General features: G+C 40.8%; 1 protein-coding gene across 2 annotated transcripts in view; it reads right to left on the minus strand.

The window, feature by feature from the left end:
- The window catches only part of MKLN1 (muskelin 1), a 102,556-nt gene that overhangs the window by 24,078 nt on the left and 51,451 nt on the right, over positions 1 to 27,027 (minus strand). For both annotated transcript variants that reach the window (XM_084270143.1, XM_084270144.1), the window contains 4 exons: positions 25,272 to 25,384; positions 8,643 to 8,855; positions 6,161 to 6,382; positions 4,022 to 4,151 (listed from right to left, as the gene is read on the minus strand). In XM_084270143.1, coding sequence (XP_084126269.1) covers positions 4,022 to 4,151; positions 6,161 to 6,382; positions 8,643 to 8,855; positions 25,272 to 25,384 — 678 coding nt within the window. The remainder of the gene's footprint in view (positions 1 to 4,021; positions 4,152 to 6,160; positions 6,383 to 8,642; positions 8,856 to 25,271; positions 25,385 to 27,027) is intronic.

Below are 27,027 nucleotides of genomic sequence, written 5' to 3' on the forward strand. Positions count from 1 at the left end.
AGGCCAGCTGTTGACACAGCAAGATAATGATTATCCTCTTGGATTTTTCATGATGAGACTGTGTTTGGCTGCCAGCCAAGGAGCAACTAAGGAGGCCATTTGAACAGTTTGGTTGTCATGTCGAAAAAGCAACAACCCAACGTCCAAAACTAAGTTCTATCTCAAGCAACATAAGTTTCTGGAAAAAAAAAAAAAACAGGTCAGCTAGCAAATCTAAGTGGTAATGAATAATAATAATAATTCTGCTGCTATGCCACCTCTGTCAAGCATCTTTAGGATTTGGTGACTGCCTGCTCTCCTCCTCACCTTCATGCAGGGGAAAGTGTTTTGAAATTGGTTCAGAGCAGCACCTTACAAGATGAAAAGCACATAAAGAACCTCACAAAACAAAGTGTTTCTATTGCAAGACATGTGCTGGCCAGTGGTAAGGTTGACCTTATACTGAAACAAGGGCAAAACATGTCAGATGTCACAAACAGATGATCAAAATGGGATGCCCAGACTGCTTGCCCGAGTTGGATCCTGGCCATGTTGGGCTAGCTGTGCTTTCTATTTTGATTTTAAGTTTTTCTAAGATTGTCTTGTTTTAAGTGAGAATTTCCTGGACTGGGCTATGTCGCCTCTGTCCGTGGTACTTATCCATGAAATCTCCCTTCCATCAGGTGCACAGTTCTGTGTCTGGAATGAACACTTGCCCCAGCAAGAGACCTGGGACCTTCACAGAGCAGTGAAGAAAAATTTGTAGTTTGCCTAAAAGAACTACTTCACCACTGCATGGAACCACGAGAGTTTAAGGCTTGTTCTCACTTGACTTTGGAAGTTACTCGATAACAAGGGATATAAGATGATCTCGATTATCCTGGAGAAGGAAATTCACCCTCTGACCAAAAGCTCTGACATGCTATCTGAGTCAGGGCCAAAAATTATTACCCCAGGAACCTTGACCACAAGTGTTCCCATTAGCTTAGACCTCAAGTGACTCCTGTGATTAGTCATGGATTCTGTGCTAAGCAAGCCAGGCAAGCTGTCAGCATAGCCTTTTGAAGACATCTACAGCCAGTGGCATCTCTGGACCACGTGCAAGCTTCACAGACACACTGGTGAATACGTTTGCTGGGTTTGGGGTTCCTTGTTTTTTTTGGTTCTCTATGTGCCAGGGTTTTTTTTTAAAGTAGTTAAAAGTATATGACTGCTCTAAAAGGATATGTTCATCACCATACACATTTCTGCCTTCCCTGCAACAACAGGCTTCAACTGTATGATACTTCCTCCAGATCTGTAACACCGCTGCCTTTCTTCACACACCATTACCGCAGCTGCATTCTCTTTTCTCCAATCCCATTTTGTCCATTCTTTGTCTGAACTAACAAATTTCTTGCTCCTTACATTTATGCATCAGAAAGATAACCATCCCTAATAGCCCAATTTCACTGTAGTGGCTACCTTTGACAGCAAAGGGAAAGCACCAGGTTTCTGTGATACAAGGCATTGGAGAAAGCACTCATACTCCTTGGTAAATGTCATTTGCCAGATGCCAAGAGCTGCATGGCTCACCTACATTTCAAAGCAGAGTAAGGAGACTTTTTAAGCAGGCAAAGCTGCGTGCAAACCCATCTTCTAGCAATTGTACCTCGATCAAATCTGAACTTTTAAGCTGCCTGCCAGGTTAAATCACAACAACCAGTAACTAAAAAAGCACATCTGAAACTTGCTAAAATTACCGGCTTTTACTCCCAAGAAAATTTAAGTGATATTCATCACTCAATATTCCCACAAGCACAGCACCTAGATGAGGAGTTCCACGATCAACTTCAAGAGCACAAGAGGAACGAAATGCTTAAACAGCATAAAGATCCAGAAGGTGAGAGCAGCAAAACCAAGTATGTGATTGCCAGAGTTTCCAGCACTGTCACAACTCTGTATCACCAATGTTACTTAACTATCTGTTTTAATACTTTTTAACAAGATCTTCTCACTCTTCTAACAGGAAATTTTAAACAAATGCACAATTAAGTTCTTTTTGAAAGGGTAAAAATCAAAATAGCTCAACTAAGAATAGAACCCGAATGCCACATGCGAGCCAGGAACAAAATGTAATCATGGGACTTTATAGGAACATTTAGGTCAGGCATCCTCAACTTGACTCATCACACTGAGCAGCTTCAAACTTCACAGCGACCAGCCAGGGAATGGCTTTGTTCATACAGATCAAAATGGTATATCGCCACCTAAGAGCAAAATGAAGGCTTGCTTTTATTTTTGGGGGGGTGAAAACTGTGTTGTCAGCATCTGCTGTCTGAATGTAACAAGGATTTTGTTCTCTTCCTTGTAAAAAGAAAGCAATCCTAGCATTTTCTTTCAAAAGCAAAGGAAACGTTCAAATCTGTTTGTTTACCTTCTACACACAGGAGAACAGTAAACTGAAAATCTACTCCTGAATTATTTCCAATGAGTCATTTTCTTACAAAGTCTACTATTCACCACTTCAGGGTCTGTGGGAGTGGGTAGAAGGGCCAAATATTAGAGTCTCCCTTGCTTAACTGAACCTTGCAGTTAACGTGTTCAGAAGCAGAGCTCAGTATCTTCTCCAAGCAGAAGGCAAGCTCGGTGTCTTTAAATCTGAAGTAGTCAGAGGTATCAGCTTGAAGCCACATGTTTCAGAGCTTCCAGTTATAAAGAAATGTATTTCTTTTAAAAAGCAAAATTACAGAATGCTAGCAATTTCGTGGAAAAAAAAAATAAATCAATTCTTCAGAAGTTCTAAGGACAACAACGGTGCGTGGGTGTGTGTAGTGCAGCATCAGGCAACACGCAGGCACCTTAATAAAGGAGACAGTCGACAATACAAGCTGGTTCTTTCTTGGAAGCACTCAAGTAAATAAATGACTCCAGGGAATAAAAGCTTGGGTACTCTTCTGCCTCATTGGCATAACTAAATTAATGAGCAAACAATAACTCATAACCATCAATAATTCACTTCAGAAGTTGAGCTAAATTACTTGCGAAAAATTAAGGCTTATCAAAATCAGGAGGATAGGCTAAATTCAAGAGAAATTAGCTCCCTGGGATTTTGGTAACTCAAAGAAGAGAAAGCAAGATTGTAACTAAGTATACATAATATGAGAAATATTCATAACTTCTCCTGTAGTACACGCAGCAACACATATTTCCACTCCAGAGCTGTGTGCTGAGAATCAAGGTATTTGTAACACAGGAAAATGATGTGCTCAGACACACAGAAATCCCTTTTGGAGAAAAAAAAACCAAGGACATTCTTCTCAGTGTCATTTGAGGCAGAGATATATAAAATCAGTTCTTTATGGTTGTGTTACAAATGCCTTTTGGGTGTTTTTAAAGGTTTCTGTGTACAGAACTATGTCTGGTATACACATCTCCAGTGGCACAAACCAAACACGACTGAAGCCTTGCTCCCTCCTACCTTTTTTTTTGCCTCTCCCTGATAATTTAGTACAGGAATAATAGGACATCAGCTCTCATCTTTCTAATCAGCTCCTGCCAGGCAAAATAACCTCTGTTCCTCTACTCCAATTCTCTGCTTCCCAGCATCTTCCCTGTTTTTATGCATCTTAAGCCAGGCAGATTTTTTTTTTTTATGGACTCTTTCACTTGGTAAAAAACAGAAGACAAATAATGGCCTTCTCCTTTCCTGCTTTAACCAAAATTATTTTCTCAGCCTTTTTTGTCTGCCTTTATTGGAGGTTCAAAGGACATACTTAGAGTTCTTATTTTGTTGATTTCTCTTTTTCTTTTGGAGTGGCTATGTGGTTTCATGCATGAATTATTTGTATTGCTCTGAAGATGGCAAGTGTCAGATGACAGGAAGGACAAAAGAACTGGCATAAGTTTAACCTATATACTGCAGGGTTTACTTGGGTACATAGGGCTAGTTAAGGATGCTAACCTGATACCACAGGACACTAAAGCCAGCCTTTCACCTCCCTAACAATATCTCTCTCAATTGTACCAACAAGAAGAAATTAATATGTAGTTATACTCTTACCCATCCCTGAATCTTTCTTAGTGCCATCTGATATGATGTCCACGTGATCACTGTCTACATCATAACTGAAGAAGTCATTCAGATAAGTCTTCGATCTCTGGCCACCGAATACATATAAGCATCGATTTTTCTAGAAGAGGAAAAGAAGAGTATGTCTTTACAAAGCTCAAGAAAGTATGCTGGCCAACACTGACCATTAACAGAAATATTAATGAATCAAAGAGTAACGGGTATGTTTCTTCCAAGTTTAAAATCATGCCTTAACGATCAGATCCGCCTGTCTTAATTTGGTAAGTATCTTTCACTGTCTTCTCCATGAAGATTCACAGGGAAGAATTATGCAGAACAGGGTATTATCATCACACTTAAAAACTTAAAGAATCTAATCAAGAATTCTTATCATCTTGATTCCTGAAGTCATGATTTCTTGGTTTCCAGAGCTAAACCATTAAGGGTTCTCAGCTTCTCCACCCCAAAAAGCCTCTTCCAAATGCAATTTTAAAGACTTCTTTCACAATCAATACGAGACCACAAACCTGGAATCAACAGTTTCAGCTCCAGAGTGACTAGGCAGATTTTACATAGTTAACTCTTGTAGCCCTGCCTGATCAAGCTATAACTTCTGAACATTAATGCAGCAAGTCATTTTTCAAGTTTAAAAGTCAAGAATTAACAATCTCCAACCCATCAGATCATAAGTTGATCATTAAAAAAAAAAAAAGGGAGGGAACAAAAGAGGGACTGTACAAGGAACCATCCAGGTACCAGCACATTACTAAACACAGAACAGGCAAAAGACAAGCAGCAAGCCAAGAACAACAGGTCTATTACCTCATTCAAGTTTGCCAAGTGGAAAGTCTGTAAGAGGCAGATTATTTTTCTTTCAAATGGTTGAGAAAACAGTGAAGGACCTAAACTTCATGACCTGTGCTTACAGAAACATGTATTATGTTTACCAGGAATAGATACTTGGAAAATCCTGAGGTACCTGTGCAGAATTGTGTGGCAATGTTTTTTTCACCAAATTTTGGAGAGCCAATCAAAACAAAAATAAAATGGAAAGCTCTGAAAGCTCAGCATTCACAACAAGAATTCTGCTCTTTGCTTCTCTTTCCCTTTCAAATTGAAGTCAGTAAGTTGTTCAGACTGGTCGGTTTTGAATCAGTGGTATCAGTACACACTTGAACATGACAATATTGACTTGAATTCTTTTCTTCCCCATCCTTAAGTTAAAGTTTAACAGAACTCAGCAAAACTCTACAAACTCCACTTATTACCACTAAGAAGCTGCCACGTAAATTCAGTGTGGAGCTGGCACTGCACCACTACTACTTATGCAAGCGTTCCAACCTGATACTAATCCCCTCTGCACTGCGCTACTCCACTGGAAGCACCTCTGTGGAAAGACTGGGAACATCTATGAGGAAAGCTAGCCTAGAATTCCCATGACACAAGCCACCCTCCCTTTACCTCCTTCACCCTGCAGTTCCCATGTTCTGCATTTCAGCAAACGTGGTTGACAATCACAACTGGAAAGGCCACAGAAGGTGGGTTTTAATAGCCAATGCTAAATAAAATGCTCTACACACCCCACTATCCCACCACTTTTCCATCAGGCTCTGGATGAAGCACCTGTGATGTCATCTGTGCCCAACCAGTAACAGCTGCTCAAGACAGCTGTGTGCTCAGCACAAAGGTACAGGAGGCCTGTGCATCTCAACACACCCCCAGTCAGACCCTGTGTGAGTTAAGTTCACCATCCATGTAACTACCTGGCATATGTACTAGATGGGAATTTTCCAAGTTGCTCTACCAATTTTAAAAGGAAAACTCTACAGATCAAATGGATCCACAGCCTTTGGGTCTATTTACCATTGTTCAATTAAAATCAACTATTTAAAATCCACCTTGCTTTTTTCTTGAAGTTTTATTCAGCTGAAGTCATGAAAGCTCCAAGACTTGAATTAATACCACCTGCACTTAGCAAAGCAGCATGAGAATGTCAGTGAACATAAATTCAAGTGAGACAACACACTGCTTGGGAGATTGAAGAGCTTCAGACTCGCAAGAAAAAGCAAACCCAGATGTTCTCCTTAAAATCAGGCATCATAAATCAAAGTATGGTGTGGGGATACTTACAGAATGGAACAACATACAGTGTCCTATTCGGGATTGGATATCCTCAGGTCCAGCATTACAGGAATCCTCTCTCAAAAGTTTCCACGTCTGACACTGGCAGTCAAAAGCAAACAATCCACTGAACTGCGGTTCACTGGCTCTGCTGTCATCAACACTGCCATTGCAGGTCAGAATTCTGCCTCCAAAGGTGTATATCATGTGTTTTTCAGAATCCATACACATCTGTAAGAAGCAAAGAAGTAGTCTGAAGCCAGCACATTAAGACTTGAACACACTTAAGATCTAAATTAAACATCTCTCTCCTGCAAGTGATACCTAGGATGTTAGACAGGACTTGGCATATCTCCTGAACCTCTAATGAGCAGAAAACACATATGTCTTCACAGCTGACAGGTATTAATCTCAGAAATCAGTTCATTTTAAAACTGAGTCTAACTTCAACTTTGTATTTAATAAGCAAGAAGAAGACAAGGCTACATTCACATTTCATCACCTAAAAACTTGCCTCTAGCCACTGATTTTAGGTAGACTTTCACCAGGATCCAAAACCAAGTCTACCAGAAAAAAGTTAACAGAGTATCACCTTTAACAATGGCTACACACAGGAAAAATTCAAAATCATGACTAAATTTACTGACCACCACTCAACCTGTGCAAAACCTGCCTGCAATCTGTTACTCCAATTCCATTCCCAGCTTACATTTAACATTACCCCCATTGCTTCAATAGAAAGTAGGGCCATAACCTGGCCAAGGATTTCTGATGAGACTGCAGCAGAAATATGTTTATCCCCAATGTCTGAATTCAGGTTACAGCACACAAGAGATGCACTGCAGTACAAGTCAAACAAAACTCCCTGACTCCAGGTGATGTTCTCAGGCACAGCACAACGCAGAGCGTTACAAAACACCAGGAGGGGAGGGAAGTAAATGTGAGATTACAGTAAGATAAGAGATGCTACTCAGCAAAGATGACACAAAACACTTCTAGTGCAGCAAATTTTTTTGGGAAGGTTAAACAAAAACTGCTATAGCAGTAGGTACCAAGGGAGAAGAGAGGAAGGGTTGCAGATTGATAAAGAATTCAGGGAGGACATTCTTTCCTAAGAGACAGCAGGAGAAAAAAAAGAGAAACAATTTCTGAAGCAGGCAAACAAGGTACCAAGAGTAGCCTTGCCAGCTGACAATTTACTTTTGCCTTTTCCCCAACACCTGGGAGACTGGTATTCGTTATTAATAGAGCAGAAAGACTGACTGGCTTTTGTTCTGCCGACACCACTTATCTTTAATTTTCAGTGTCAGCAGAAACGCATATTGTGCTGGCAAACAACAGCTTTAGTTACAAAACAGCTAGTATCAATAAAAGCAGTTCTTGAGCAGCTTTAAAAATGAGTGCTGATGTGCTGTTTCTTGGCTATGCTTTATAAAAATAAATTAACAAGACTTTTTCAAGCACATAAAAGTCATTAAACATAAGATGGGGGGAAAAAGTATTAAATTATGAACACACAGACAGGTTTGGCCTTTTAAAAGATGAGTAGCCACTCCTCTAAGGTGTTTCAAACTCTATGAAGCAAACACATTCTACAAATTTTAGAAGATAATCAATTTTGAAAGAACCCTGATCGTGTTGGCCTCATTTCAGCAGCTTGCTTATAGTGTTCTTCCAAGGGTACCATACACAGCTTTGTGAAATGTTCTCCAACACCATCTGAGTAGGCAGTTCTGCAAACCTAGCTGAACAACACTGATTAAAAACCAATTATGTGAGCTTTAATAAAATGTGTCTTAATAAAAGAAATTAGTTTGCAAAGCTTTTTATGATTTTTCTGACTCTTTTCAATTAGAATACCAGCAATCACTGGCATTAGAGGGCAAAACTATTTGAATTTGAGTGCAGATCACAGCCTTCCTCATCACTGCTACGCTACCTGGTGCAGGACTTCCAGGAAGCTGCAAACAAAAAAAATCACAGAATCACAGAATTGTAGGGGTTGGAAGGGACCTCCAGAGATCATCGGGTCCAACCCCCCTGCCAAAGCAGCTCCCTAGGATAGGTTGCACAGGTCAGTATCCAGATGGGTCTTGAATGTCTCCAGAGAAGGAGACTCTACCACCTCCCTGGGCAGCCTGTCCCAGGGCTCTGTCACTCCACTGTGAAAAAGTTCTTCTGCATGTTGGTGTGGAACTTCCTATACTCTAACTTGCAGCCATTGCCCCTTGTCCTGTCTCCACAGACCACTGAAAAGGGGCTGGCTATTTCCCCCTGTGTCCCACACTTCAGATACTTATAAACATTAATAAGGTCCCCTCTCAGTCTTCTTTTCTCAAGGCTCAACAGCCCAGTTCTTTCATCCTATCCCCATAGGGGAGATGCTCCAGGACCTTAATCATCTTCATATCCCTCCTCTGGACTCTTTCCATGACATCCCTGCCTTGTATATAGCTACAGAACTTGGATTAAGAGTATCAGTGTAGCTCACCTGATGGTCAAACACCAGCTTTGGACCTCCATCCGCTGCGGTGTCTTCACTGAGTAACATCCACGTGTTTGTGTCGATGTCATAGCGGTAGAAGTCACTTTTCAGAGATTTGCTGTTCCTCACAGAGGAATCCAGATAGCGTCCCAGCGTGTAGATCTGCCTTCGCTGAATGTCAATGCACATCTTGTGACAAGACCTGGCACTAGGACCACTCTAATAAAGGAAACAACAACAAAAATAAAGAGAACACCACATTTAATAGTGCTCCACATAGGTCACTGCACACTCACTGAGGGCAAATAAATGCTATCAGCAACTGGAAATCCTTTGAGAATTCAAGAAAAGCTGCTTGCAATCAAATAGAGGATTAATATACAAATATCTATACAACAGGACATCCCATAACTTCTTTGTCCTTTAGAAAGACACCAGCAAAAACCTTAACTCATTTTTTTACAACTTTAAGACTTGAAGCCTTTCTGTAAGATTCCTTTAGAAAAGGCTGTTTCCTCCAGAAGCCATTCTCAGAGGTGGGTGAAAGCCTCTTGATCTTTTAAAATAACAGAAGTTGATGCACATGAGAGGCAAATTAAGATGTCACAGCCTATAAATAACTACATAGGAAGAGGATTAAGAAGTGCTCTACTGCAAGAGCCTCTGTTTTATTAATAAGCTGTTTTCTAACAGATGATAATCAGACACTCCCACAAGCAATCACATCCCATAACGGGTCTTTGAAGGCCACAAAAGCGCTCCCCTGTCCTTCACAGGGAGATAGGGCCATTCCACCCTCCAACTACAAGAAAGGTTCCCACGGTAAGGAAAACTGCATGACTTACTATCTTCAAGAGAAACAAGGGACCCTGTCAAGTTATTACGTGCTTATTCATTCTGGAGTGCTCTACTTAAATCATTGAGTCATTTATTCAATGCCATTACAATGATGTTAAGCAATACTGGGCAGTATCACTTCTGCTTCCCAAATCTAATTTTGAAAGCCTTCACAGGCTCATCTTGAAGCATCAGACTGATGTTCCTGTACTCCATATTAGTATAAATCAAGACATGCAAAGCCTTATCTGTAGAAGATCAAAAAGGGGGAAAGGGGAGCAAACTTGTCATCACACTTATAGATAAATTAGTTATTATTTAAGTTGCTACAATATTTTGACACTTTATAAATGCAGATGCCAGAACAACACTAGTCAGCTAACTTTGAGAGTCTGGAGACCAACATGAAAAGTGGTAACTCAATTGGGAAATAAAACAAGCTATACAGAAAACTGAAGTATAAAAGAAAAAATATATTAAAATGTACTGAAAAATAAAGATTATGCAATTAGGCAAAAAGGTAACATAAGTCACCATTTATTAGAAGGTTTACAGTTAAAGAAAAGTAGTCATGCCACACCAAATAAGCAGCACAATGTTTACTCCAGGTGCTACCAAGTACAGTCTTTACAGAAAACAAATCTTCATAATTGTACCATTTCATGGGAAAAAAAGTACACTGAAATTATTACTGAAAGTAATAATTGCTGGAATATATTCCTTTCATATTTTATCCAAACTAGTGAAAACATAACATTTTAGTAGTCAAAACTTTACTACTCATAAGATTCAATTTCTTGATTAAAGATCAGTTAGAGGAAAGTGTTTACAATCTGAGGAGGTGAACCAAATTGTTCACATTTTGTAAATATGGAGCATTATGTCAGCAATGATTACAGCTTTGAGGATTAGTTACTCCATGGCAATTAAGATAATTTTCTTTTCCAAAAAAATATGGATAGAAGTGGAATATTAGCATAAAATCCCAAAATGCAGCAAAAGTTTGTTCATTGAGGAACGGGTGAGGGAACTGGGACTGTTCAGTCTGGAGAAGAGGAGGCTGAGGGGAGACCTTATTGCTCTCTACAACTACCTGAAAGGAGGCTGTGGTGAGCTGGGGGTCAGCCTCTTCTCACAGATAACTAGTGACAGGGCAAGAGGGAATGGCTGCAACTTGCACCATTCAGGTTAGGTTAGGAATGAGGAGAAATTTCTTCTCCAGAAGAGTGGCTATTCATTGGAACACGTTGCCCAGGGAGGTGGTGGAGTCACTTTTCCCTGGGGCCTTCAAGGAATGGTTGAATGAGGTACTTAGGGACATGGTTTAGTAAGTAATATAGGTGGGTAGGGGGATGGTTGGACTAGATGATCTCAGAGGTCTTTTCCAACCTTAATGATTCTATGATTCATTGCCTTTAGTCACATGGAAGCAGCTGAAAGAGAAAGCAGCAATATACTTCATTTTTTTCCTAGAAAATACAAGTTAGTATCTTCCAAAGGACCTCATTCCAAACACAAAGTTGGGGGTGGGGGGGAGGGTTCTTCACATGAGAAGCACCGATTTGAGTTTTCACAAAGCTTGCCCGCGACTCACAAGAAAGTAAGCAAAGTCCATCTCCAGATATCCAGCTGGGACACTTAAGAATATGCCATGGCTCCTCTGCCAAAACACACATATTTGCATTGGCACAACTGCCATGCAGATGGAAAGTTAAGACCTAACCTGTGCTTTCCTAGCAGTTTTTTTTTCCTAACTGAACCTGCTGATTTCAGTATCTTCCCCCACTCTCTTACTTTTATATTCTCTATGGGCTAAAGTAAACCCTACTGAATATGCTCAAATGTCTTTGACACTTTCAGGAATAAATGTCCAATTTATCAATTTCCAGACTTGCCTCGACTGGAAGAATTTCTACATCTTCAACTACAATTTGTCTAAGTACAGATATTATTCTAAGACACTCAGCACTGACAATATCAGGTTTGAGCCGTTATGTGACATACAAAAGTCAACCCCTAAAACTGTTAAATAAGAAAATAATTTAGGAAAAATATCTTCATTCTCAAGCTATGTATTGTTCCCATCTTGCATAGGAATATCTGCCTTTAAGAGCTACTACAGGTTTAGGTTTGATGATTTCATCTATGTAGGCAGAGAAACTTCATCACCTCAAGTTAACTTTATTTCCACCAACTTGCAGGGCATGCCACAGTTCATACTCTCTCTTGTAATGAAGAAAACTTCATCCAATTCAAAACCTTTTCTCAAAGAAAAGTGGAGATATTCCTGCACATCCACACAAGATCACATGGAACCTGCCAAAAGTTTCCAACTTAATCTGTATGTTTACATATATGAGTAACTCAGTAGCACATGTTGATTTGACATTTTTGGTAGAAAAAGGGCAAGACCTAAACACCCATGTTTGAGTAGCTTGAGGGCTACTGAACTGGACTACAAGTGTCCTTGTAGTATGTATGTAGTTCAAAAGGGGGGCACAAAGTCCATTTACAGAGAGAGATATGGGCAGATACTGAATACGAATACCACACTCCAAGGCACACGTGGTTAAGGGAATCAAGAGCCCATGGGCAGCTGTGAATATTCATCCAAAGACGTGTACTTCATGTGGTTACAACAGCAAGCCCGTTGTTCAAAGAACACACTGCCATGACTTGTCATGGAAAAAGTGACCCACCATATTCAAAGAGGAAAGAGTTTGTTGATTCCAGAAGCGGTTCAAAGAACTTGACCTCTTATAAGAAAGAAGTGAGAAACACTGACTGTAACAGACGTAACTCTCTAATCTAAGCTGAAGATACTTAGTATGGTTAGAGAGCAGAATAACTTGTTGTCCACTCCTACCAGGAGGTAGGCTGGTTGATGAACCATGAGTTAGTATCTTAAGGTGAATGGATCTTACTCAAGGTCTCTATACTCTTACTCATATATGGCCCATACAACCACAGATAAACTGCAGATGCACAAAAAGTATCTACTGTACTTGCTACTCGTCTACACGTACCACCATCCAGACATATCTACAGCTAGTACAGTCTCACCTGCACAGCGACAACCACAAGAGTAAATTAAGTAAGCCCAAGTCTTGTTGAGCAGAGCAGAAAGCAAATAACCATACTGAGCAGTTTGCATTCATCTTCTCCTAGAGTTATCTGAAGTCACAGCAAATCAATGCAAAACTTTGTTAAGCACTTCTTTAGATCTGGTTTCACTGAACTGTCTTCAAAGTTGTTAGCACACAGGATCTATGTTTTTGCACACCAAGCTTCAAGAAGTTATTGACTGATAAAGGTATTGCTTCCTACGCAGAGCACGTCTTCCTTAAAACAGGCTCCAGTAAATCACTTCCAGCTACATCACCCAAACGACCTGAAGAAAACACCAGCTTGGGGGACTCTTTCCAATTCTCATCAGGAAGCTCCTGGCACACACATTGCAGAAGCCACACGTGAAAGAAGCTTGTGACTAAGTTCTTATTCAGATGGCAAGCGATGTGTTACGCTGCTCTGGCCCACCGCTTGTGCCAAAGCCGCGATGGCAATCGTAAAGCATTAGCATATCACATTTCTAACCTACAGGACGCCACACAATACCAAAGATTACTAAGCACAGGCACTGTTCAGCTTCTGCAGAACTCAATAAGTGCCCACATGGAGCTAAGACTAACCTGAACAAAATGGCTCTCTGCCACCCAGCGCAACCACACAATTAGCACAGCATAATGAAGGCTAAAACAGATTAAACAGTACGTGCCACGGCTCTGTTTTTGAAGTGCTACGAAATACCAAGCTTCTGTGCCCTACTCTGATATCCTTCCTCAAACAGGTTGGTCTTGATGCAGCTCCTCAGGGTTGTAAGGGACAGATAGATGCCCTGATGCGTGTGGTAGGGCAGGGAGGAGGGTCTGTATAGCCAGGAGTACCTAAGACAGGCTTTCAATCCTTTAAGCGCCCAGGAGCCACCAAGGCCAAATAGGATTTTTGAGTTTCGTCAGTGCTACACGAACTTCAATTGTGCGACGCCAAGTGAATACACAGTATACTTTATGAAAAGCCTTCTCAACATGCTAAGCCACTTTATAAAATCTAATTAGAGCTTTCTTCATTTAACTTGCAAATGCTGAAAGCAATTATCCCACTTAAGGACTAACTTACAAAACGTTTTCAAAAAGCAACACAACAGCACCGAGAGACAACACTGCCTCCTTAGAATAATTGATTTGTTCCTATACAGGAGAGAAAGGATTGGGACTCAACTCCTTAGGGTAGGGTCTGCTCAAATAACTATTTATGCCAGAATCAGCATGCATCATCTTAGCAACAGCATCCTGGCATGCTCTGCTAAGGCACAAACATGATAGCTTTCATTTTTTGTTTTGTTTTAAAATAAACGTCCTACAAACCCTCTTTAATGTGAGCAGGACTGCAGGAAGCCGATTCCACTCCCCATCCCACTCCCCCGAACAAAAACTAGGGAGAGCTCAGCTTCTCTGGGTTATCATAACCTTTTTGCAAAGAAAGGGTTTTCAGTTGCAAGAAAATCTGTTTTATTCAGACAGCTCCAGATGAAAAACCTCAGGAGCAAGCCTGGACCCCGTTCAAGAGTCAGGGAAATAAAAACAAAGAACAGCTGACTAATTCTCCCTTCTTGGTGCTGTAAAAGACTGAATGGAATGTGAACACTGCCTCCAGTATAAAGTTCAAAAATAAGCGTCATGAGGTAAATGCTCTTGTCCTAAAGCAAACTAGGACGAGGACATAAAAAGACACAAACAACCTACTTTGTTTCCAGTTCTGAGAGCAGGCTGTCATGCAACAAATAGTCCCTCCTGCCTACACACAACTGCAGAGATTAATTGCTCTCATTTCCCAGTTTCAGACCATAATTCATTTTCCTCCTCTACTCCACCACTCCCCCACCCCAAAAAAAAAAGAGGAAAGTTCTATACAATCTTGAAAATGAAAGGAAATGCATATTGTTGTTGGCATTCATTCAAGTCTATTCGCTTTTTAAGATCAGAGCTTGTTAGGGCTTTATCAACACCAGTCTTCAGCTAGCGCGTACTCCCAAAATGTTTCATCTAAGCTGCAGCTCAACACAATTTGCTTTACTCTAGAGGAGCACTAAATTCAGCAAGAGAAACAACTACAGCCATACACAAAGGAAAACGTTTTCATCCAGTACAAGTTGCTCACAGGAGGCATTTTCAAGTTTCTCCTAAGCTGGAGGTGCCAGAAGCGTCACAAAAGAGTTGAATCTATTGGGTTTTAGAGCAGAGAGGGCATTTGTATCACCCATCAGCCCAAAACAGAGAGAAATGAGGGGAGGCTGATGCCTTGTTCCTAACACCCATGCAGCCAGCACCAAGTCTCAAGAAGGAACGGGGTCTGGTGCATTCAGCTGCACCACAGGAGCCCCACCACAGTGCTGGTGGCCAGAGCAGCCCAGATAGAGTCAGGTGTGTGTGTCACAGAATCATAAGGGTTGGAAGGGACCTCAAGAGATCATTGGGTCCTCTTTAAAGGGTTCTTAAGCATGCAAGGCCCTCACATAAATAGAATCTCTCTGCTTCTTTTTCCTACCTTGCATGAAAACAGAAATCAGTGCTACAAGTGCCATCTGATGTCCTAGACCTGACAGCTCTAGCACTAGGACTTAAAAGCCTCTGAATGCCAAACAGGGTGGGTGCAAAGGGTTAAACTGGGATCTCAAATGTTTCTAGGAGCATAAGATGGGCACTCCAAAAAATACGTACTGGACATTGTACGTACCTTTCATTCATTCAATTACTCTGCAAACTTGCCTTAAGAGCTGAAAGCAGCTCTGGATCCTAACCATTACACTAAGTCAGCAGCCATGCATTTCCACACTAGGATATTTCTGCTGCTATTTATGAAAGATAACAGATATTCCAACTTACTTTTACAGCTGCTGTACCAGCTATAAAGGATATTCTATGACAGTATGCAAATTAAATGCTTTCTGCCAATAAATATTTTGGGAAACCTATTAAACAGATCAGAACCTGGCTGAGAATCACTATGCTTAATACTCCCCTGGACTGGTACTGGAAAGCCATGGGTCAACACAATTTTTCCACATAAACCAGTGAAAGATCTTAACACAAATATTATGTTTGAATAATCAGAAATTTTCTGACAAGTATTTGAAAATAATTGACTACTAATAGGTCTAGCCACAGCTAAGACTGGAAAATATCCTTTGGTCAGGCAGTTGAGTATTTGAGGTATGGCTAATCTGCTTACAAGTACCCTCCTATAGCAATGCAAATAAATAGATTTAGTTGGCAAAGTCCTTTCTGGGCAACTGACTCAGACATGATGGAGCAGATTAAAGTCAGAGGCAGCTTTTAGCACAGAGTTTTGATTCATCTGTTTAAGTTGGAAAAACAAAATCAAACCAAAAAACCCAAACGAAACAGGGTTATTTCCCCCCCACACCCCTTCCTAAAAGCACCCACACACTTGGGACAGCCCTAATTTCTCACTGTCAATACGTCGTGGCCTCAAGCTGAGCTTCCCTAAAGAGATGTTTCCTGCTTAGACCAGACGTAAAGAATAAATGGTCTGGTGTTCTATTTTTGAAAGACGGTTCAATGAGCTTATATAAGTCAAATGATTAAGCTCAGAGATCATACAACGTGATCCTTATGATAGCACAGGACTGGATTTGATGACCTGTTAGGGGAACCATTCCTTCCAGTCCTGTGTGAGGCTTTACTCGGACCATTGGCTCCTTCCTTAAGGGATCAGCGCAGGTTAATCACAGCACAGCTGAGCACAGACTCAGTGCAGCACATGAACACTGCCATGAAAACCAATAGATGCTTAATGTTCTATTCCCAGGTTATCACCTGTTAAAAATTAGTCTCCCAGCAGGTCTTCTTGCAGAAACAACTAATTCCAGAGTATTTTCATAAGGGAACAAAGTAGCACATCTTCTATTGGCTTCTGACGAACCCAAATTAATGCACCTCTGAAGAAATTAAGTGTGCCCTAGGAATTGACTTGTGAATTTGCCAAAGCACCAATATTCTGCTTCTGACAGTTGTGTTGCATGAGTTTGCCTACAGTGCAGAACCAACTTTGGCAACTGATGCTGGCGTTATTGCCAGTGCAGGGAGCCACGTTCCTGGGTTATTTCTGAGCTACATGCTCTCACTTGGCTTGCTCTCATACCAAGGTATCATCAAGGCCTTTCCAGCAACACATAACACTACAGATCTCATGATGCAGTAAACCAAGACATCCTATGATCAAGGGAACTTCTAGGCAAGCAAGGGAAATAGCAGAAAGGGAGGAAAAAATAACTTTCAGAGCTTCAAGCATGCAAAGAGCATGACATAGTTTATGTAAAGCAGGTTTCAGGACCACATATGAAGGTCTCATCCAAGCTTTAGTTTACAAAGGTAAGTCATACAACCTGTGTGATCCAACTTAGAAATGCAAACGAGAACTGAAGTAATACCCTAGTACATGGCAACCTTGAAATAAGAGGACATGAATACCTTGCTCTACTTCTAACAGGAGGCATAGTTTACCTGCAGACTCTGAGGAAACCTGAATAAAAATCTTAAGCTTCTTAAATATTAACAAGTAAATTGTTGCTTTGGTACACATCAGCTACTCAGTAACACTGATGAAATATAACAGGCAACCCACCACAGAACCAGAGCTTTCACCAGCTCTGAGAGATGGGCCCTTAGGACAACATCCCTCGTGTGCCGAATTTAACTAACCCCATTAACAATTGCAGGATGTTGAATGAGGTCATTTTTGCATGCATCACAAGTTCACGCTGTCCTCTCATTACCAGTAACAATGGCTAGTGAAGGTCCAGCCAAGAGAGATTTTTCCATAGAAGCAAACTATTTGGCTTCACTACAGTCACACTTGCAGACCAGCAGGCTAGCAGGCTGAAAAAAATTAACTAGTCATTTATAGACTGTTTAGCCACAAAAACAAGGATGAAGAAAGGCCAGAATTTCTGAAGGGCTGGGTGTTGCTTTTTAATTGAATTGTCCTTGAGAAGCTGGTGATAGATAAACATGAAATTGTAAGGCTAAATACTTTGACAGCCTCAGATGTTTCTGAGAAAGCGAAGACAGTCTTAAACAGATGACAAAGGAGTGGTTTGTACTACCCAGAGGTGTTAGAAAGTCACAGTAGTGGCTGCATAATTTTTCCCCTCAGGCTAACCCACGGCTATGAGATTGCACCTCAGGGATACAAAGTGCAGTTTAATGCAAGCTTCCTCTGTTAGCTATTATAACAACACAGCAAAAGATTAATATATATATACACACACACATCAGAACAAGATATTTTCAGCATTGAACAAGCCAGAACTGGAAAGTGCCATGCCTTCTTCTGAACTGACAGATGAGGAAAGATGTGGCTCCTGGAATTTTTGTTTATATCACCTTTCAGCTATTCTCAGAACATCATTTAGTTATCTAACTGCAGGATCTGCACAGTTTCAGAAACAAGGCACCTTCAATTTTGCAATAATTTACAGAAAAGAAAATCAGGCAAGAAACAGAACAAGTATTTTCACTGGAGGTCTGTGACACACCACGCTAAACTCTTACTCTTATATATGGAAGAGTAACACATGGCAACGAGCACATGCGAGGAAGCTTTGAAAGACAGAGCCCTGAAAACAAAGCATGCATAGGGTAATGCAAGGACAAGAAGACAAAACTTCCTGAATCCAGTATCAATAAAATTTCTATCACACACACGTTCCAGAAAATTAATGGATTAGGTCCTATTAAATACACTGAACTCTTTCAGGTCTGAGAACTCAACCTATCACAGCACTATCCATTCTGCCAGTGTATGCTCTTAAGACAGCTCAGAAAGCTGAAGTCCTAAATTACTTCCAAAACCCGGTGGCAGGAATACATTAGCAGCAAGGGCCACAAAAACTTGCTAGATTTTCAAGCATGTAATTACCCAGACAATTTATCTAAGGATTTGTCTATGGTACTACTTGAGAATGCTTCCTCTATGTTACCTTATTGGGATAACTGATATTTCTTTAGGGATTTCTGTATTTGTACAGCTTGAGGAGCGTTAACGTAACGGAAGTCTTGTTGAAATAAGACACTACTCCCAAGGCAAAGTTGAGTGGTGTGGGAACCTACTTTCACCTTGCTGGAAAGAGAAAAAGCTTTCCTCCCACCTTCTGCCCCCACATACTATCCTGTTTCTTTAAAATCCTTTTTCCCCTCTCCATTCTATAGGAAACACAGGGTTCCAGCGATTCCAGGTGGCTCTTGTCTTACAGGTGCATAGTTCTGTGTCTTTAAAACCCCAAAGGCTATAAATCAGTGTTCCTTATACTAATACCCATCGCTTCACTAAGTCCTTACCTGAACACTCTGTGATACTTTATGCAGCGGAATAATGTGCCATCTTCCCTAAGATACCTTCCACAGCCACCCTGGCATGCCTCTGTGTACTGCCTCATCTGCAATTTACAGGGAACTGGATGATGCAATAACTTCCTAATAAAGTCATGTAAGTAAAATAAAGCTGCATTCCAGATCAGGGATCAGAGCAGTAAGCTCATCGTAAGCTAGAGTTGAAGTGGTAATTTTTATCACAGACTCACAAGGTTGGAAAAGACCTTTAAGATCATCAAGTCCAACCATTCCCATCCTATGCTAAAGCATATCCCTAAGTACCTCATCTATCCTTTTTTCAAACACATCCAGGGAAGGTGACTCAACCCCCTCCCTGGGCAGCCTGTTCCAAGCCTTGACAACTCTTTCAGTAAAAAATTTTTTTCTAATATCTAACCAGACCCTGCCCTGGTGCAGCTTGAGGCCATTTCCCCTTGTCCCATCTCCTGTCACCTGGCTGAAAAGACCATTGCCCACCTCTCTAAACCCTCCTGTCAGGCAGGTGTAGGTGGTAAGGTCTCCCCTCCTCTTCTCCAGGCTGAACACCCCCAGCTCCCTCAGCCGCTCCTCATAGGATTTTCCCTCCAGCCCCTTCCCCAGCCTGGTTGCAGGTGAACACAAACGCCACAAAATCAACTATGCATGATGCATTGCTTCAAGGGAGGAAAGCAGTTTACAAGCTGCCCCCTTTGCAATCAAAAGCTTTATGGTTGTTTGGAAATCCACATATAATCTGCAGACTGGCACACACAAGCTCCAGGAGTGCCAGAAGTTTTGCAGCCTCCAGAACACCGTGCATAATGCATTTATTTAAGTACTCCCTTCTCTGCGAGACTGACTTCAGTATCAGCATGTGGAAGAAAAGGACCTCCACACACTGAAACATCTGGTGCTCAGAATAACTGAAGTTTGGCTGGTTTTCTGTGCTTTTTTTTCATGCTGGAAGTGAAAGCTACAGGCACTTACTGGAATAACTAAAGACCTGTTTTAAAATATGGGTGATCTTTTACAAAAAAAAGTTTAAGTTCAAGACAAATAAACAAGAGTTAGGAAGACAGAGCTCCCTAAGCACACAAGGTAGCCTAAGCAAATAAAAAGTCACCTTTAAAAGCTGAAAACCTTTACAAAATAGTTTACTTAAAAAAAAAAGAAACCACCTCAAGGGAGTCCTCCCTCAACAGGGTCTTTTTGTTTTAGGCTGCCTAAGTGGAAATCATTGGAGGAGTTAAGTCAGGCGTATCTGAAAGTCTCTCTAACATTTGGAGAAAGAATACTGGCTAGAACATTTTAAAACCATTATGCTACTAAGCAGGGAGGGAAAGAAAAACATTAGCACGTGATATTTAGGATCAGCCTAGGATACTTTTTCATTTGGTTCACTTCAACATCTGCCTTCTTTGTGCCTACTTTTGTAGGCATTTACACTGTTTAGGAAGTTGGCTCAGAGGTGTATCTGTAGAATCCAAGTTTCTGTTGCAGGCTTTAGGGGACAGCTGCTTTCTCCCTATGTGCTTTTGTGGCGCCCGGCGTCTCATACAAGCGAGCATCTGTACAACTGGAACTCCTCACAAGTAGGACATGGCAGATTCAGTATATTAGATCTCAGGTCCATAAACACCACAGTATTTGAAACAAAAACACCCTCAAGTTACTTAAAGCATCTTCCAAACTGTATCACCATCTGGGGGAAAGAGTCAATATTTGAGACTAGTTCAGTTCCTACACTTAAGAACAGCATACGGTAAAAGCTTTATGTATATAAACTTACATATTTCTGCCTTATAACACAAAAAAAAAAGGAGTCATAAATGTCACAAACACTCATAAGTGCAAAAAACACTCACATGGTAATATGACCCTGGAGGTTTTGGGTAAAATCATCCCTGTCAACAAAGAAATGCATGCAGACAGCAGAGAAGATTTAACTGGAAATACAACAGTAGATAAAATCCACCCTGGCTCTCACCATTATTCTGCACTCATCAGCTTTCACTTTCAGTATCCTGGAAAAGCACTTGGTGTTAGCAGCAAACTGTCACCTTACAATACACCCATTTTCCAGATCGTTTTGAACCTACTGAACAGGAGGCACTTGTTGACCTAAGCTTTCCTTCATTGTGAAAAACGATTTGTCCTCTCAACCAGTTAATCTATGACAAGACCTTCACTTCTACCTTTGGCAAGAAACACTTACCAAGTCTGAGAATCACAGTGTCACCTAAACCTAACCCATTTACACAATTTCAACGTCCTTAGTGGAGATGATCTGTAAGCAGGATTTTCCTCTAAAAAAGCCAGAATGAGGATGAGTCAACACCCCATATTTACAAATATACACTACTCAGAGCACTAACTCACTGCTTGAAGGGAGATCCTGTATCTCTTCTCACATCTCTAGGAAATACTGAAGCGAGGTACAGGAAAGACTAGCAACATACAAAATACATCAATTACCACTCTGTTTTCATTTTATCAAATCTCTAGAGGCATCAACATTCCTCAGCATTCTGATCATATTTAAAAACCCACATAGCTATCAATTTACACTAAATGAAGTCTTTCCTACAGTTGACTTGAATCGTCCTCCTGTACTGAATTTCTCCAAATTAACCTTCAAAAGATGAAGCTGCTGCTTGGAAACTAGAGATACTAGGCATCAGAACAGACACAAGAAGTTTCTCTATTAACTGACACTGGCCTAGGATAAAAGTGTCCAAGGAATGACAAGGTTTGTTTGGGTTTTTTTTCCAAAACTATTCCCAGATCATGAAAAGGTCTACTGATCTACGACCACTAATATAACCTAGAGACAACAGCATTTGTCAAAACATTCTTCTTGGTTCAGGGTAAAAACCTTTAAAGGATTTTAGATGAAACATGTTTTGGTTGTGCCTCATGCCAACTGATTAGTAGAGCTGCTGCATACTCAAGCACTCCACAGGGGAGACAGAACAACAGAAGTTCTGGGCACAGTTGAGAGGTCATGACTTGCTCCATGATACCTCTCCTCTGAAGGATGCAGGGGTGGAGCAGGATGATTCAACAAGGATGGCTGGATCCATGCTGAAAAGGGTGGGGGCACGCATTTCCAATTCAGGTCTCTCTGTCCATCACCAGCTGTGGTATGTGCTGGAGATTGAACTCTACACCTCTACACCTCCTTTTTAAGACTAAGTGATGAGCTATTCCAGCAGTGCTGTGAGCATTTTCTTTTCTCATACATGAAGAAAGGGGTATGGAAAATTACCTTTGGTAGTTTAAGTGTTACAAGTCACAAAAGCAACTTCAGATAACATAGAAACATTTCCCCAGCTCACTGGCAAGTTCCAAAAAACTGCAGCAACAGTGTTGACTAAAAATGTCACACAACCTTTTCATAACACCTTGCAACAGAAGCTATCAGTACCTCTATGCCAAAACCATTACTCCATGTTACCCCTCCAATAACACTGAGTAACATGCTACTGTTACCACATTCCACTCTTGTCCAAACTTAAATATTAAGTGGCTGATATAACCACTGTCACTAATTAGAAGAGAAGAACTAGAAGCAGAACCAGCACAACACAACACAAAAAGCAGACTAGGTTCTACTGGAATCTACCCTGAATATTTTTTTAAAATTCCATGTCAACAGACATTTCCTTTTAGCAAATTGTTTGTGAACAGTTGATGTCCCTATTAGAGAAACATCTGGAGTCTTTGTTTTTGAGTTTACTTCTCAGCATTTAAGATTGACCTTTTCAGTCCTAAATCAGGTTTTATCCAGATCTCTTTAGAGAGGAAAAACAAAACCAACAAACACCACTGCTGGTTTGCAAGCAGAGCAGCTGCCAGTTCACCGTACTCACTAAGTCACCAAGACCCTGGGCTATGCCTCAGCAGGCCTTCTTGTGAGCTCCACTGCAGACTCTATCATAGAAACATAGAATGACAGTAGTTGGAAGGGACCTCAAAAGATCATCTAGTCCAACCCCCCTGCCAGAGCAGGATCACCCAGACTAAATCACACAGGAACACATCCAGGTGGGTTTTGAATGGGGTCTCTAGAGGAGACTCCACCACCTCTCTGGGCAGCCTGTTCCAGTGCTCCGTCACCCCCACAGGGAAGAAGTTTCTCCTTATATTCACATGGAACTTCTGTGCTCCATCTTGCACCCATTGCCCCTTGTCCTATTGCTGGCCATCACTGAGAACAGACTCCTCCTGACTCCTCCATCCTCCTGACTCTCAACCTTTACATATTTATAAAGACTAATCAGGTCACCCCATATCCACACAGAGCGTCCTTCTAGAACCCCATTTCTAAACACACATTTCTTCACACTTTTCTCTATTATGTTACTTCTTCAAAATTGTCCATACATTCAACTCCTTCTCCATTTCATTTTTTTAATTTCCCTGCCTTGCTTCCTCTCAACTCAAGACCCTCTCCACCTTTCATTTGAATTTCCTGGCTTTCTATTTCATCCTCTAAGTATTTTTCTCCTCCAAAATCCCCTTCAGAGCCACTTAATTGTATCAACTCACAAGTTTTCTACTGTCTTTCTTCCACATCCCTCCTCAGCAAATCCCTTCCTTCTCCCAACCCAGTGTTACCCCACTAGAGTCAGGCATGAGGAACTTGCAGAGAAAACACTGACTGCTACCAGCACTGCTGCTGCTTTGCAACCCAGCCAGGCTTCCCAAGCCTTACAGAAACTCAACTGGATGTGTCAGGATCCCAGCAAGAAAGGAAATGAATCCTTTAAACACCAGAACTACCCACACTAGTTGTGCAGGAAGAAAATATGGTAAGTCCTCTGTGACAGGAGGGTCCTATTTCAGTGCATCCTGAGCTAGACACATGTACACACTTAGTGGCTGCAAAGCAAGAAGTAAAAGAAGAGAGTTAAAATTGTTGTCCCTCCTTTGCTATTGCTATTCTTCACTCTGAATCCCTTTATAAGGAAGTTGGGAAAGTGAAGGAAGATCTAGGTGTTTATCTTTATCATATAGTTGATAAAAAAAGGTAAGTGTTGAATTCCACTTGTTGCTATGACACACAACCCTCCCCTCCTTATCTCTAGGAGGTTACTTCAAGTAAAACCCAGGGTTGCAGACAAACAGAAACAACACAAGCCCAGTCTACAGCCCTGAAGTCTAAATCTAGCTTCAGTATCATATCACTAAATACACAAATAGCTGTCAGGACAGAGCTATGAACAGTGATGAAAGGGGTAAGAGTAAAAAATACTACTTACAATATGAGTAAAAAAACCCAATTTAGTAGGATATGAAACATAAGGACAATTTTACCTTTCTAATGCTCTATTGTGACAGATACTGGAATATCATGTTCAGTTTTGTTACTGCCCATTTGGTAAAGGGCATTAGGAACAGTAAGTGTGTGACAGGCACAGAGATGTGAAGGCTACAGGAAGTGCCTTACTGTGAGAGTTTGTGTCAGCTCAGGCTATTTGTCCTACTTGATTACAACCTCTGAACACCTCTGCCAGGGAAAAAAAAAAGGGCAATATTAAAGTGTTGTTTAATATGGTACAGAAGCTCACAAAATAAGCTGTGAGAAGAAACTAGAAAAATACAAATGGGAATAAGAGTTTTATACTTTCTTCAAACAGATGGGGAAATCAACCTCTGGATTTATCAAAACTTTTTATACCTTCAAGGAGAGGTCACATGAATTTCCTTGCTATCCTCTGACAGAAGAGCAATGAATTCAAAACACAATAACCACATGGAAATTTCACATTTCAAGAGTATACAGTGAAATTAATTAAAAAAGCCAAAGGTCTTGAACTCTTTTTGTTGCCTCCTATAACCTGAGCTGCATTTATTTCAGACTTTTCATACGTCAAATACTGAGCAAAACAGGCTAAGGAAAATGGTTTGAATAAATTCCATAACAGCTCTTGGAATTGTGTGGCCTCTGGCAGTTACCCTTGTCCTCTAGATTTCCATCTGTTAGTTGTCCATTTCTACTCAAGTTTTTGACATAGGCTAAAAACCCAATTTGTTTCTGAAGCTCAACAGCACCATCAGGTTCAAAAAGTTTTAGTTAGTCTGGTTGTTCTGTCCCATCAAAATATTTAACTCATTCTACCCACTGAACTGATTTTTGGCCAATCAGTCTACTCTTGAGAAATAAACCTTTCCTCTACAGTAACTTTAAGACTTTAATTTCAGATCCATCTCACGGTTTCCCAATGTAAACATTTCAAAAAAAGGTCTTCAGAACTTCAAGGTCTGAATTTTGTGGCTCTCACTGAATGCATCAATACAAACTCTTCAGAAGCATGGTATTTTTCTGTGCAACAAATATATTATTAATGTTGGCAGAACTTACCTCTTTCTCAGTATCCCTGGATATACAGGTCCACTGGTTTTCCTTCACGCTGTATGCCCAGAAGTCAGCCAGATCCTGAGTTCCATCCCAGCCACCAAACAAATAAACAGTTTCTATTTAAAAAAAAGAAGGACAAAGGACATGTTAATTTTATTTTAAGAAGTTAAATAACTTTGGACAGGCTAATATCTACAAACTACCTGTGACAAACAGATGATCAGGAGGGAAACTGAAAGAGATACTTAAAGCACCACTTCTCTTTGAACAGAGCCAGTTACCAGGACAAAGAAACATGGTTTGGTTGAGTAATGGAAACTTTTCAGATCGATGGACAGCCAATTCTCAAGGAATCTTTTTCTATTTCTACATATACATCAGAGGCAATGAAATCCACTGCCTTCTGATTAAAATTCAAGACAGACAAATGAAGACTATTTAACATTTTGGATATGGTGTGTATCAATGACAGCACAGTTTGTATCCCATTAGGTGCAAGATCTATAGATTAGAAAGCATTCTGAGATCACAGCAGCAAAGCTTTTCTGTTTAGTCCATTCCTTACAAAGTTTATGTCAACTATGAAATCCTCTTGTAGAGAACTGTCTTAGGTAACTTACCTAATACCACAAAACCAATGAAGCAGAAGAGTTACAGATTTAAACCAGGGGTTTAGGCCCATCTTTAGAATCCGTTACCTGAAGCCCACAACCGCTCCATCAACACCAAGCTCAGGGGCTTCTCAGACATCCTCATGAAACTAGATGAAGCCTCTGAACATTGGAAGTATTTAAGGAAGAAGTCTCTGTTTCGACACTGAAAGTTAACTAAGCTGCTCCCATTGTAAAGCATCACTATCTGGTCTCAAACACTAAAAATACTTCATTTTTAGACTGCATTAAAACACATCACAAAGCCGAGTCCAAGAAGAACAAGCCACTGAAGGCTTGTAGAGCTTTGAAAACCTCCTTTAAAATCCACAAACCAGTTGTATTATGGAGGTAACGGCCAATTTTTAATCCAACACCAATTAAAGAGCAGAGTTAGAAGTGCAATTACAAAATGGGAATAGTCCCTGACCCTTACCTACCATCAGGATAGTGGTCATCACCATGGAAAGGTTACCCTGGTTCATTAACTTTAATTACCCTTCCTCCTGGACTCAGGGCTCCCTGCAAAGAGCAGGTCCCTTTGTGAGCATAAATTCTCACAGCTCACAAAACCCACATTACCACAACAGCTTCATTGATAGCTGAGAAAAATAAAAAGATTTGGCACCAGCTAAGTATCCTACTGGGGCTTTGCCAAAACGTCCTGCCTGCCTGTAAGGGTTTTGTTGTCTCCGATGAAATTTAATAGCAAACCTGAATGAATCGGATGAAAACTCAGATTTTTGAAAGTTTACCTAAAAATCAAGCTGACAGACTTAAATAGCACCTAGGTACTGAAAAAGGAGTGGAATCACCCAGCTAGTGTGAACCATGAGCATCCCCAGAGTCCAAGAGCAATCACAAGAACACAAGTCCACATGAACAGTGTGCCAAACTTACTTAAGGGCTTGTAGCATCTCCCCTATGAGGAAAGGCTGAGTGAGCTGGGACTGTTCAGCCTAGAGAAAGAAGCCTAAGGGGGTACCTTATTAATGTGTATAGATGTCTTAAGTATGGGATGCAGGGGGAAATGGACAGCCCCTTTTCAGTAGTCTGTGGAGACAGGACAAGGGGCAATGGCTGCAAGCTGAAGCACAGGAAGTTCTGCA

Source organism: Gallinula chloropus (genome assembly GCF_964237585.1).
Source record: "Gallinula chloropus genome assembly, chromosome: 1".
NCBI classification, from domain to species: Eukaryota; Metazoa; Chordata; class Aves; order Gruiformes; family Rallidae; genus Gallinula; species Gallinula chloropus.